This window comes from Vulpes lagopus, chromosome 9 (assembly GCF_018345385.1).
Source record: "Vulpes lagopus strain Blue_001 chromosome 9, ASM1834538v1, whole genome shotgun sequence".
Taxonomy (NCBI): Eukaryota; Metazoa; Chordata; class Mammalia; order Carnivora; family Canidae; genus Vulpes; species Vulpes lagopus.
In genome coordinates, this window is record NC_054832.1 from 56,350,935 (window position 1) to 56,366,485 (window position 15,551).

General features: G+C 33.5%; 1 protein-coding gene across 1 annotated transcript; it reads left to right on the forward strand.

Annotated features, from left to right (window-relative positions):
- Positions 1–1,439: 1,439 nt before the first annotated feature.
- On the forward strand, positions 1,440–8,773 carry LOC121498608 (60S ribosomal protein L21-like). The gene is made up of 3 exons (XM_041768598.1): positions 1,440–1,660; positions 5,273–5,393; positions 8,339–8,773. Exons 1-3 carry the CDS (start codon positions 1,440–1,442, stop codon positions 8,771–8,773), a joined length of 777 nt encoding a protein of 258 aa, XP_041624532.1.
- Positions 8,774–15,551: the final 6,778 nt, after the last annotated feature.

Genomic DNA, 15,551 nt, shown 5'->3' on the forward strand with positions numbered 1-15,551 from the left:
TTCCTCAGATTGTTGTGAGGATTCCTTGAATTAATACATGAAATATTATACAAAATAGTGTACTTGGCAAACAGAAAACTTTCAATAAATCCTAGCTATTATACTTACCATTTTTAATTTATTTTTCACAGTTTCAATACTTCAGATGACCTTGGATTTGAACTACATCTGACTTTTCCAATTAGCTGTTGCTAAATATTCTCAGAAAGGTAGCCAACTATATCTAATGCTGACCCTAGAGAAATTCAGTATACTTGTGCCCAGTGGCAGGATTTTCTATTCTGAACATTTTTCTTTTTGAAAACTTGCAGTACAGGCTAATTTCAATCAGAGTTTTAGGAAGTTGTGTTTCCATTATTAAAGTAGAGGTGAAGGTGGAGAACTTATCATTATAGGTGAATTGTTTGTATCCATGTTTCAAACTTACATCAGTAAAATCCCATTTAGTTTTAATTTGAACTATGTCACGTGAAAAGCTCATATGGATGCTTTAAGATTGTACTCAACTTTCTCTTTGCCTTGAAATTATTTTCTCAACTGGGAAGGTAATAAATAAATTCACCTGAGTCCACATAACATCTGTAATTTGAAATGGAAAAATAAAAGTCTATCTCCAAAGTTGTTACTAATAGCTCACTTGATAGCCATATTTTTATTTTTTTGTATCTTTTACTTCAATTTAGTCAAGATCATCTCATTTTGAAAGATATCAATTTATGTAAGTCCTTTCTTTTTTTTTTTGCCTTTATTAGTTTGAGACAACATGCAACATTATTTAAGTCAATTTTGTCTTTATTTTGTCTTTAAATTGAGTGTATATTAAGTAGATCAAGGTTACCAAAAGGTTCTTGGACTACACATTATGTTTTTACCGTAGGTTTGCATTATATTTTGTAAGACATTAGGAGAGGCCTTAATCAATTTAAATATCCTAAATAGGGCAGCCTGGGTGACTCGGTGGTTTAGCACCACCTTCAGCCCAGGGTGTGATCCTGGATACCTGGGATGGAGTCCCACATCGGGCTCCCTGCATGGAGCCTGCTTCTCTCACTGCCTGTGTCTCTGCCTCTCTCTTTCTCTCTGTGTCTCTCATGAATAAATAAATAAAATCTTTAAAAAAAATCCTAAATGAAAGGTTAAAATAAAGTCATTCATCTAGATATATGATCTATATTACATGACCCAACTGGATTGTCTAAAATACCTGGTTGACTATTGGACTTCCTCACTTGTTTAGCTATTTGACTTTACATGAGCCTATTCTTAAAGGGTGTTGATCACTTGAGGATATAAAAGAAATTCATTTTCGACAGAGTAAATAAAAATACAAGTTAGACATTCCATCCAATGGAATTTGTTGTAATCATAAGACAATGAGTTAAGTGTACAAGATCCTTTAATGATGAAGGGAATAGAATGTCATTGTCTTTTTTAGTATGATGAATATTTATTCGGAACTGTCAGGAATGCTTACTACCCACTATGTCATGTTCATTAAACATGTTCTACAGCAGTCTGTCAGGGAAAGAATCAAAAGATCTGCTAGAGAAAAATATGCTTCACAAGCAACCGAGATCATCATTAATTCAAAAACAGAATACTCCATTCAAAACAATATTTTTTTTCTGCTTCTTACCCAGCCCCCAACCTTCAAAATTCGGTAAGATGGTATCAAATATAAAATGTACAGTGGATACAATCCCAAATCTTCCCTTGATACATATTAGAAAATTGGAATAGGATGGTTACATTCCTGATAGTTGAAGACTTTAGTACACAAGATAATCAAAAAGAAAAAAATATTTTTACAGTAGTGATGGCTAAAAAATAACTAATAATGAGGGAGTATTGCCCCAATCCAGTTCTCCAAATTATATCATCATCATCTTCATAAAATATTGACAGGAATGGAAGAAGAAGAAAAAAAGGAGGAAGAAGAGGAAAAAGGCAAGGAAAAAAGAAAGTATGTACTATTAAAATCTCTATAGCAAAATATAGACTGAGTTTCCATCATCTTATGACTCAATCTGTTGAAGAATAAATAATATGAAGCAGCTTATTTGAAAATTGAAATAAAAAGGAGAAAGCAACTCATAAATAAGTTTACATTTTCTTTTTCTTAAGTTTATTTTTAGTTTACATTTTCAAAGCAATTCTGTTAATCTCTAATTTTTATATCCTGAGCGTGGTATATTTATAATTTACTACTTTAACCAGTTATGTTCTATGCATACTGAAAAAGTCATTTCCTTTGCTTTCAAATTTATCTTTAATTTCTTTTTAAAAATATTTTATTTATTTATTTGTGAGAGAGAGAGAGAGCATAAGTGGGAGAAACAGACTCCTCAGTGAGCAGGGAGTCCATCTCTGGTTCCATCACAGGACCCCGAGATCATGACCTGAGCCAAAGGCAAACATTTAACAGACTGAGCCACTCAGGTTCCCCAAAATTTATCTTTAACTTCTAAAAGAAAAATAAAAAAACGTCTGTGAGATGTTCAAAAGCTACCAACCTAGGATGTTTTTAATGTCAGAATGGGAGTCTTAGGAAGAGGTATGAAATAATTCCTGTAGACCAAAGTAAACCATTCTTAGGGCTTTTGGGAGTCAGAGTGTTGCATTTGTGAAAAGCTATTTAATAGCAGTAAAAAAGTATTAGTAACACTTCCTCTTCTTCTTTCCCCAGGGCTCACCACATTTGTTGATTTTTTTTTTTTTCTGCCAAGAATGGCTACAATGCAGAAAATTAGAAGATGTAGGTGTTTAGGCCACTCACCAGTCATGAGGATGTGGACATTTTTTACAGAAGTTCACTTTTCTTGATCTGAAAGTGGAGACAATCATATTTTTCCTACTCACAAAAGCCAACTTCCAGGATGTTACGTTGATATAATACATGCAAATATACAAAAAATAATCTATAATTTGTATTAAAAATATGCAAGAAAAATATACTTCATAAATAAGGAAGGTCATTATCAATTCAAAACAGAATATTCCACTGGAAATAATAGATTTTTTTTTCTGCTCCTCAACCACTCCTCTGATTATTTTTTCTTACTTTCCCTGGCATCACTCTACTCTCCCCCCCAAAAAAAAAAGAAAAAAGGAAGAAAGAAAAAATAAGAAAGAAAAACAAAAAGAAAGAAGAAAGAACAAAAGAAAGAAAAGAAAAAAATGCTTTCCTTATATGTTTTTGTTTTGTTTTTAGATTTTATTTATTTAGTTGAGAAAGAGAGAGAGAGAGCACATGAGTAGGGGAAGGGGCAGAGAGAGAAGCAGAGTCCCCACTGAGCAGGGAGCCAGGCTCTGGCTTGATCCCAGGTTCCTGAGATCATGGCCTGAGCCAAAGGAAGCCATTAAATGACTGAGTCACACAGGTGTTCCTGCTTCATTTGTCTGAATAAATTTGTGATGTAACTGCTTGTTAAGATGATAATAAAAATGATGGGAGAAAAATATTTAGGAAACTGGTCTGAAAATTATGAACAGCTACCATATTTGAGCAGAAAGAAATAAAAATTCCTTCCATATAGAATTACTAACATGTAAGTTTTAATATTAAAAATAACAAGTCTAAAACAAAACAAAGTAGAAACCTCAAAAGGTAGTATATTTGTAATATCCTGTTCTAGAATAGTATTACTTAGCATTTCTGTATTGATATAGAATAATTATGATTACTGGATACAATGCTACATCATAAATCCAAGAATAATTTCATAAAATACCAAAAGAATTGTTGAATATTTTAATGTCTATATTTGAGATCATTTCATTATAGTATAATTCTATAAACACAGGCAATCTATTTTTGGCATATAGAGATCTACATCGATTATTCCCTTAATTGGTAACTGATTTTCTAGCCCTGCCAGGTGACAGTATCCTGAACTTGATTATCTGATTTGGAAATAGGAGTTATCCAAATATCAAGTGGCCATGTAGCTAATATTGGCTGATTATTGAAAAAAAAAAAACACATGTAATTCCAGGAAAAGTCATCTTTTTTCCTGCACCGTACTTTGTCTAAAATTAGTCTTATTTTTCAGTTTTATCAATTTTCTTATTTCTTTCACTGTCTTTACCATTTTTTAGTTGTACATTTAAGAATTCTTGACATCACCTTGACTTTCTTTTCCTCTCAGTTCCTGTCATTTTTCCTCTCACATATCTTTCAGATTTGCTTGCTCCACCTGTTCTCATGCCACCAGCTAATCTAGGTCCTTATCACTTCATAGCTGGATTACTATGATAGCCTCATAACTGATATGTCTGATAAGTTTCTCTCTCCTCCAATCCATCTTGCATACTTGGACAGACTAATTTTGTAAGGGGCCAGTTTCATCATTTTACTTCCTTGGTCAAAAATTGAAAAGGGCTCCTCCTGTCTACCACATTGAGTCCAAATTCTTCTGCCTGCCTTTCTGTTTGTTTTATTATCTCTTTCTTCCCCTTGCAAACTTATTTCATGTTATTATGCGAGAAAATCTGTCAAAAGTGTCTCCTCTTTGCCTTTTCCAAATCCAGTGATTAGTCTGTAAACTTGCCATGTCCCCCTACTCCCAAATCACATTCAGTAAAGAGGTTTTCTTTGCCTCTTTCACATCCAAATGCTAGTCATTTTTAAAGTCCAATCATTTCACACACTTCCTAGAATCCATTAGTTTATATTGATTTCTTATTCCTTTATTTGAAGTATTTATTGTCAGTTTCAATGCAGTCAGTATTTCACACATTAATAATTAATTTTTATTTCTGAAACTTTTTCCTTGGCCAAACACTATGCTTAGTATTTTACAGACATAAACACATTCAATTTCACAGGTCTAGGAGGGAGAGACCCATAATGCCTAGTTTTGTGATTAGAGCCTGAAGATTTCAGAAACAAGTGACCATGAAGATCCAACATTCTCATTATAAGAAATTTTTATTGTGCCTACTTTAGGACTGACATATTTAGTAAATAAAAGTACAGTAGGAAACACATAAGTAGACTTTTATTTCTATTAAAAATCAAATCAAATATTATTCATTCATTGTTTATCTGAAATTTTTTTTTTATAGAAAATATCCCATAACTTTAATTGACCCTTGCCCTCCCCAGGCACACACGGCCCCATAGATTCATACGGTGAATCAGACAGGGAGCGGCACCCACATCCAAGATGTCAGTCCATTCAGAAGTTGAGGGACAAATTAGTTCCATATCTCATTCAGGCGAGTGCATAGCTGTGCACTCCACTTGTTATCTCATTTAATCCCCATACAGAAACCGAGGCTCAAAGTGGTCAGTCCTTACAGGAAGAACAGCAAGAGACTCCACAGGTCTGGAAAACAGCCAACAACAGAAGCTCAGGGATGAAGACCGGGGAGGCACTGCTGAAATGCAGGTGTGAGGTTGTTCTGAAGGCACACTCTTCATCCACGTGAGCCAAGGGAGGGAGTGCTCGTCATGGGCTTCCTGAGGAAAGTCAGTGCCACCGCAGAAAAGGCTAGAAACCACATGATACAAAGATGTCTTTTTTTAAATATTCTGATTTTTTTTTAAACAGAGAATTAACAAATCCTTAATATAAGAGCATATCCTGTCCTGGATGAATCTGGGCTTGACTCTTTGGGTGTCCATGGCAACTTCTGCTTTGTTTGTAGGCGCTGGGACCTTATCTGGTAAGAGTATCACTTGAGAGTCTTGCTAAGGTTGGAGAAACCGACGCCAACACAGGTCATCAGCACTTTATCCCCACCCTTGAGTTTATCTGAAATTTAAATTTAACTGGGTTCTTGTATTTAATTTGACAATTCTAGTGTAAATCTGATGCGGATTTCAAAGATTTCATACTGAAGAGTATCTTTTTCATACAATATTAAGAATATGGACAATATTAAGGCTTCTTTTCCCTCAGGCTTAGTTTAAACTCTTAGTAAAAGTAGAATAAGAAATTTGTACTCTGAAATTCCTCTAGATTGCTTAAAACACATGAATATTGGGCATAAATATAGAAATAAAAATATGTGATATTCAAAACAAGATTAATTTTTCTGGGACCAAAAATAAATAGAATTAAAATGCAAAGCAGTGAGTGAGGCTTAAGCCACATGTCCCTTAGACTGTTGATCAAGAAGCAGGATGAGAAAGCCAGATGACCAGCTCATGAAACACAGCGGAGGATAAAGATGCTAAACACAAGGTAGAGTCAGGAATTATGTTCTCTATTTGAAACTAGGGTTTAAAAAAAAAAAAAAGAAACTAGGGTTAATGTAGTCTTTTTCCACTCATGAGAAGAGGTTGAAAAAAAAGCCATTACCAAGTACATTTCAGATTATAGCCTATGTGATATTGATGCTTAGGGAGGTAGGTACATTAATATCTACTATTTCTAGTTTTACAGACATTCAGTCAGATACAAGTTATATGCTTGCCCATCCATCGCCCAGTTTCTAAATCAAAGAGAAAATGAAAATCAGGTTGTTTGTTTTAAATAAAAGAGAAGCATAATTTGAACTTCAAAAGTCAAATTGTAATAGATGATGATGGCTTTAAGTATGTCCAAATGATCCTTTTGAGCCCTTTGCAGTTACAATACAGATATATTAACTTATTTAATCTAACTGTGTATTTGTTCTTGTCCACACATCACCTACTCTAAATGTGCCCACCTATGTGTTCCTGAGCGTGAAGATTTCTATACAGAGGCTGGGTTTGATTAGCTGGTGCCATGGCTCCTTTGTATTACATAAACAATGCAACTTATGGAACCTTATCTATTGTTCCTACTGACTCTTCAAAAGCAATATTTTTTTTTCCTACTTTTCATTTGTCTACTTACATTGTTTATGTTTTGAAATAATCTATGTATTCACATCTGGCAGTTTTACTTTTTGAGTTCTGTCTTTGTTGTCAGGCTTAGAAAAAAATCCCCCTCTTCCTAATATTATGTATGTATATATTTTTTAATATATTTTTTAAAGATTTTTTTAAATTTATTCATAGAGACAGAGAAAGAGAGGCAGAGACACAGGCAGAGGGAGAAGCAAGCATCATACAGAGAGCCTGATGTGGGACTCAATCCAGGGTCTCAGGATCACGCCCTGGGCTGCAGGCGGTGCTAAACCGCTGCGCCACCAGGGCTGCCCTCTTACTAACATTATAAAAATATCTCCTCATATTTCTTCTAGTAGTTTCTTCTTTAATATGAAAATTTGATTTAAAAGGGATTTAGTTTTTGGGATGCCTGGGGGGTTCAGAGGTTGAGCACCTGCCTTCGACTCAGGGGTGATCCCCAGGTCTGGGTTTTGAGTCCCACATCTGGCTCCCTGCGAGAAGCCTGCTTCTCCCTCTCCTTATGTCTCTGCCGCCTCTCTCTCTCTCTGTTGTTTCTCATGAGTCATATAAAATAAAATATAAAATAAAATGAATTTACTTTTGTTTAAGTATGGGCTATCTCCCCCATAGCATTGTGATCCAGTTGCTTTAACCTCATTCATTCTACTGTCCATCTTTTTCCACTTATTTGAAAATTCATCTTTATCATACATCAAATTCTAATGGATATTTTAGTACTTTTCTGAGGTCAACCTGTTTAAATGATTTCTTAAAAATTCATTTGCCACAATATTTTGATTGTGATTTTTTTTATTTGTTCAATCATTGATTTATTGTAACTAAAATGTTAAGCTTAAAGTTCTTTGGGTTGTTTGCTTGTTTGTTTTGTTTTTTGTACACAGTTCTATGATATTTAGACACGCTTAGTTCTGGTAATCACATGACAGACTGGATACAGAGGAATCCCAACATCTCAAAATATCTTTTCATGTTGTCCTTTGTGTATGTATAAATTGTATTTCCCTAATGACTTTTTTTTAATTTTTATTTATTTATGATAGTCACAGAGAGATAGAGAGAGAGGCAGAGACACAGGCAGAGGGAGAAGCAGGCTCCATGCACCGGGAGCCTGACGTGGGATTCAATCCCGGGTCTCCAGGATCGCGCCCTGGGCCAAAGGCAGGCGCCAAACCGCTGCGCCACCCAGGGATCCCTATTTCCCTAATGACCAATGGTGTTGAACATCTTTTCCTGTACTCACTTACTGTCATTATATCTTCCTCAGCATTCTGCAAAAATATTTTAGTCATTTAAAATATATTGATTGTTTTTCTGTTGAGTTTTGAAAGTTTTTTTAATATTCAACATACAAGTTCTTTGTCTAATATATGACTTGAAAATATTTTCTCCCAGTCTGTGTCTTATCATTTTATGCTCTTAACAATGTCTTTTGTAGTTTCCTTTTGGCTGGAACCGCCATCTTCCAGTAATTCGCCAAAATGACCAACACAGAGGGAAAGAGGAGAGGTACCCGCTATATGTTCTCTAGGCCTTTTAGAAATCTATAAGAAAGGTGATATTGTGGACATCAAGGGAATGGGCACTGTTCAAAAAGGAATGCCCCACAAATGTTACCATGGCAAAACTGGAAAAGCCTACAATGTTACTCAGCATGGTGTTGGCATTGTTGTAAACAAACAAGTTAAGGGCAAGATTCTTGCCAAGAGAATTAATGTCCACATTGAGCATATGAAACACTCAAAGAGCGGAGATAGCTTCCTGAAGGGTGTGAAGGAAAATGATCAGAAGAAGAAGGAAGCCAAAGAGAAAGGTACTTGGGTCCAACTGAAGCGCCAGCCTGCCCCACCCGGAGAAGCACACTTTGTGAGAACCAATGGAAAGGAGCTTGAACTGCTGGAACCCATTCCCTATGAATTCATGGCATGATAAATAACTGTAAAGAAAATAAAAGACTCAGGATTGAAAAAAAAAAAAAACAATGTCCTTTGTAGAGCAAAGATTTTAATGAAATGCAGTTTATCCAGTTTTTTAATTTATTAATTGAATTTTTGCTCATACCTAAGACCACTTTGCCTGACTAAAAAGGTCACAAAGATTTTCTTCTATGGCTTTTTTCCCCTAAAAATGTATATATTTACATTTTACATGTATGCATTATATTTACATTATGATCCACTTTGAGTTTAAATTTTGTATAGAGTGAGAGATGTAGATTGAAGTTGATTTTTTCCATATGGACCTTTTTGTTCCAGGATTTTTTTTTTTAAGATTTTATTTATTAAGTAATCTTTACACCTACATGGGGCTTAAACTTACAACTCTGTGATCAAAAGTCACATGCTCTACTGACTGAGCAAGCCAGGCATCTCAGGATCATTTTTTTAAATTTTTATTTATTTATGATAGTCACACACACAGAGAGAGAGAGAGAGAGGCAGAGACATAGGCAGAGGGAGAAGCAGGCTCCATGCACCGGGAGCCCAACGTGGGATTCAATCCCGGGTCTCCATGGTTGGCGCCCTGGGCCAAAGGCAGGCACCAAACCACTGCGCCACCCAGGGATCCCTCTCAGGATCATTTTTAAATGACCTTGTCTTCATAGTCTGATTGCACGTCTTCCCTTGTCTTTTACTCATAAAAATTTATAGACTATTCTTTACTGTTAATTATTCCAAATATGATTTTGAATTACTTGTTCAGTCTCATCCTACTCCTTAAAAATCTATTTAGAATTGTGATTAGAATTACATGAAATTACATTGATTAACTGAGGAAATTTATATTCTTAAAATAGAAATTTTGATACAGGTTAACCTTATGTCACTCAGTAAAATTTGATAATTTTCTTCATGTAGAGTTCTAAAATGTACTTAGTAATCTTATATATGTTGCTATTGTGAATGTCATCCGCATCTACTATATTTTCCAAAGTAGTATTTCTATTTTGTAGGAATGTAGATTTTGTAGGTTTATTTGTAATCTATTTTTCAGAACTTGTTATTTCTGAAAAGTTTTCCATTTATTCTCTAGGATCTCCCTAATATCCATTGTTTTATATATACATAAAAATTATTTGTCTCTTATTTTCCCATGTCTGTATTTATCATTTCCTTTTATTCTGATTGGAATGATTAGAACTTCCAGTATTCTAAGAGCAAGCATCCTTAACCAGTTGTGATTTTAAGTGGGGATGCCAAATTTCATTGTAACGTTTATTGCACTGTTGAATTCAGACAGATAACCTTTAGGAATCATCTTCTATCCATGATTTAATAGGGATGCAGGGTTTTTATTTTTAATCAGGAATTGAGATTGTATATTATACGACTTTATGTTTTTTATAAAATAAAAGTATATTTTATACTTTATATAAGCCTTGTACAGAGTGATACTTTCAGTACCACTCTACAGTTATATTTTGTGTTATAGATATTTGATAGTTCTCATGGAACATAGCTAAGGTTTAAAGCAGTCTTTCTAGGGAAAATGCTTTAAGTTCCAAACAACTAATTGATATATTAATTAAAGAAAGCCTCTATCTACTTTTAAAACAGAAATACTTCAAAGAATTTTTACACCTGTTTTATATCTCATCATGTATTTGTTATTATTTGTCATATTTCTTTGATGTTCTGATAAAGGTAATGCTAGAACTGATACTTATGTCATATATGCAGGCTGGCTTATGTAATCACTAGCAGCGCTAAGTTTTTCTGGTATCTTTTCTTTTATCCCCTCCCTTCCCCTAAGGAATCTAATTCATAGATCTCCTGGACTCTATTCTCCTTGGCTAATATATTCCAATATTTGAGGCCATTCTTCAGTCACTGAATCAGATATATGACCTTTTCTGTTATTGCTCATTTCTTTCTTCCAATATCTCCCTTACTCTCCCCTAATATTACTTACTGTTCAGGTATAATGGTTTAATTACTAAACTCTACTGCCTCTCCTTCATCTGGTTCTTTTCTTTTTTTTCCTAGCATTTTCCAAGTATAGTAAACAAACTTAAAGATCAAAGACGAATACAATGTTAACTGAATTAGAACAAACTGTCTCTCTTTTTTTTTAATCTGAACAAACTGTCTTAAAAAGCTACTCTGTAGGATTTCTACCCATCAGACTACTTACCAACAGGTGTTCAAAATTACCCTGAATTTGAGTGGACATGAAATCTCAATGAAGAAAATCCTAGAAGAGATTCTCAGAATATATGCTCTAATTGTTTCTAAGTGTATTATTTTAGCCACTTTGGCAAATATTAATAACATATTTATTCAACTCTTATATTCTGGCCATCTAAGAATATTCATTCATGTCATTCCCACAACAAAACTTTGAGGCGGGTACTATTAAAAACCCTCTTTATATGTCAAGTAGCTGGGACACTGAAAGGCTTAGTATTTGCACTAGTTCACAAGCCAGTACATATTACAGGAAGTGTAGAACCAAAATTGTTTCATTCTAGAGGCTGTGAATGTAACCGTTAGGTTAGTGGCCTTCTGGTGATTTTGAAAGATCTTGAGTTATTCCTTGTGAAACTGGAGCCCTAGTGATGCCTAAAGTTAAATTGTGTGGAACTGGAATTGCTGGTAACTCTGTAGAATCATATACACAGGACCACTGGAGAGTCCTCACCAGCTCTTGGAAATTCTAAGATTACAACCCTATTTCCAGATTATATTTCAGCCTTAACCATTGAAAATGTTTAAACAGGAAGTGTAACATGAGTTAATCAATCCACAAAGGGAGAAAGAGGTTTCCCAAAACAATATGGAGGAAAATTGCTTTGAGTAGTTGGGGATAAAAGTGCACCTCCTAAATTACTGAGCACTTCTTATTTGTCTCAAACTCAGCCATACAGAAGATGATCAGCCATCTAAGAACTAATATGTTTGACTCTCAACCTGAGAAACAGGCTTTGTAACAGCGAATTTATCAAAATCATACTCAAAGACCTGGCTCCATAAGACATTGAAAGATACAAAATGAGTTTGTTAGCTATATTTTTCTGTATCTCTACTACATGGCAGGTACTGTCTCATTGAACTCAATTATTTTTTAAAATGTTATTTTCATTGTATGGTTGGTGAATTTGATTTTAGTAAATTGGCTGTGATTGTGTCAAAGCATTCTCTACTCTAAATTGGGGAACTACTGTATTCCTTTCTCAGGCTCAGAATCATTTTATTCATTAAAATGAAGGTAAGTATCAAAATCTTCATTTTAAAGATGAGCAACCCAAGACTTCTAAGGTCTCATAGTTACTAAAAGGCAGAACCAAGTTGTAAACCTAGGTGTCCTTTGGTTCAAAACAAAACAAAAATAACTCTGAGATTCTCTATTGTCCAAAGTAACATGGTGACATTTGAACAGCTCTCATTATATTCAGCATAGTCTCTTTTCCAAGATAGATTTCCTCCGTTCTCTCAACCAATGTTCATATGAAATAATTTCAAGACTTCTTCACAAGGCTGGCTATCTCCCTGTGAAGATTTGTCAAGATACTTTAAAGAAGATATCAATAACTGACCACTCTTGTCTGACCTACAGACAGTTGTGTCTCACATCTTACTCTTCCTGGGCTTCTATTTCCCACACATAGGTATACAAAAATTGCTCATGTATTTCACAGAGTTGATGTGAATTTCAATGAAATCACATGTTAAAACATCTTAAGTATACAAAGCTATATAATTTGTATCATTAATAGAAGAATAAGTACATTAAAGTTTAAAAATATTTCAAAAATTTGTACTCATAAACCTTTCTCTTAAAAGACATAATATTCTTTCTTTTGATACACATTTTACATTCTTCAAAAGAACTCTATAGCATTTTCTAACTATTAGCTTAGCATTTTGTATGGTGCACGGACCGAATGTATTTTGTACTATCTCTAATTTGCAAATAGAAAAAGACATGAAGTAGGAACCATTTGGTAAATTAATGAAACATTTAACAATTATACAGATTTTGTGACTCCAAATCAGTACATTAAGGCTTTTGATTCACTTATCTTTAATTCATGTGTAGTTCATTGATGCAAATGTTTTGGCTATAACATTTCTATTGAATCAAACATATGCTCCATTAAAGACTCCATGTGACCTTAGGGCCTTATCTGACTTTCTAACTTAACTCAAATGATATTAATGATGGAACACATTCTCATTTCCTGTAAATTTTTAGAACCCTTTCATACTACTGCTTACGAAAATGATTGCTCAGTAACCACTGGTGGCAATTTTTAGTACAAAGTAAATCTGTGTGGCATTTGTCTATCTAATTTACATGATTAGCATGGAGACAATTTCTATGATTAATTTTATTTTTAATTTCAACTCTAAGATGCATAACAAATATATAGATAAAATGACATCAATAAGCAACACCAAAAACTAAGTCATTATTACTAAAAGTACATATTGATGTGTCTATTTCCAGATATTTTTATGTATATGTATTTTGTGCAGTTATGTTTTATTGTATGCTTTCTTACCTAACTATAAATTGTGAACATTTACCAAATCAATAAATACATTTCTTCAAAATCATTTTTATTACTCTCTAGTATTTCAGCATATAAATGAAATGAAATTTTCTCAATCACTCTTTGTCGAAGGGCCTTTATATTATTTCTAAGTTTATTTATTAAGTGATACAATAGTAGTTATATCTGCGGCTAAATCTTTATTCTAGAATTTCACTGTTTCCTAAGGTTACAAAAAATGGAATCGCAGAATTTTTAAGGTTTTAGATCTTTATTGTGAAAGCGATTCATGGAATGGTTCTATGGATTCCATGAATTCACGTTCCACAACTACTTGTCCTAAGATAACCGTGGCTGTGGTTATTTTTAAATTTAAATTAAATCTTTCCCAATTGACTAAAAGAGACATGGTGTCTTCTCAGAAATTGCGTATCTGTCTAAACCGTATATATTGAATATGTGTATGGCTATTTTTATATCTTCTCCTGCATGGTTCTTATTCATGTTCGTTCTTTATTCTAACTGGAATTTTTATGATTTTTTTGTGATTTCAAGTGTTCTTTATAATTTAAGGATATCAGTATTCTCTGTGTTTGGATTTTTAAGCTTATTTTTAAATTTATGATTTGCCATATGTAAATGTTCTTGGAATGTAGGGAGGCAAAATTTTATCTCTTCCCTTTTATAGGGTTTTTCGGCTGTGCCTGAGAATTAAACTGTTGTGAGACGGATTAACAGGAGAAAAGTATGCAAGTTTATATAAGTTTTACACGACACAGGAGAGCTCATAAGGAACTGAAGCTCAAAGAAGTGGCAAAACCTAAATGCTTTTATATCAGATTGGATAAAGAGACGCAGTTGTGAAAAAGAAACTAAGAAATATGGAGAGGCCAAAGGAAGATAAAAATTATTTTAACAAGGTCTGTTTGTGCAGAATTCTCTCAACTTTGACTCCCAATTGAATATTGCTTTTTTCCTGGTAAAGGAAGGGCATCTTTCACATGGGAATTTTTATCTCCTGTTTTTTGAAGAAAAGGGGAGATTAAACACTTTGCTTGCATCTGCTGTTTGCTTGTTTCTTAAGTGCCTTTAGCTCAAAATAATCCTTAATGCCATGGTGGACATATTTTGGAGTGACGTGTTCTTCCACCTTTAGGAATATAATTTTTCTTTACTTTTCCTTATGGAAATATATTAAAAGTGTATATGACTCAATTGATATTTAAGTTCATTGTTATTAAGTTATTGATTTCTGCCTTTGTTATAACTTTTTAACATATCTTTATATGCATATGTATAATTTGATACTCTTATTATATGCATATATATTGCAGTATATGCATATATATAAAATACACATATTAACACTCTTATTCTCTTTAACAATTTTAATCTCTTAGGAATTTATTTTGACTTATGGTTCTCAAAATCATTCTCTAGCCATTTGATCCAAAATGTTTATGAAATAATGCATCCTTTTCTACTGGTTTGATCTGTAACATTTATCATATTTTTGTGTTTACCTAGATATATTTCTGAGGTTTCTCTTGTCATTCATTTTGCCTCTTTATTACATCAATATGACATCATTTTAAGTAAATAATATATTTTAATATCTAGTAGTATATATTTCTTATTACTCTACTTTTCTAAAATAAAGCAAAATTATTATGTCAAGTTCTAAAGGAAATCCCACTGGCATTTCATAGGGATAATATTATGTGTATTCATTAATTCCAAAAGAACTGGCATCATTATAATATGAAGTCTTCCAAACAAGGATATGGAATTTATCTCTCGTTATTCATGAATCTTTTATGACTCTCAGTAAAGTGTTTAAAGTCTGAACACAAGTGCATTCCTTAATTTTGATAAACATATCATGGTTGTATAAAATGTTAACATTAAGGAAGGTGGAGAGAGGATATACCCGAACTCTGTGCTGTATTAGCAAATTGTCTGTAAACCTAAAGTTATTCTAAAATTTAAAAATTGTATTAAAACTATTACTTTTGGTTGTTTCCATCCATTTAATGAGTATTTCAAACATGCTTTACTGGGCTTACAAGTGAATTTTATGATGATAGGAGCCAGTGAACTACCCACTAGCCACATAATCACTCAGTGCTTGCAGAACCCTGAATACCAACAAGAAAGTCTCAGTAAGAAACAGATGATCACTTAGCCAAAGAGGTTTCTTGGAATTCTTAC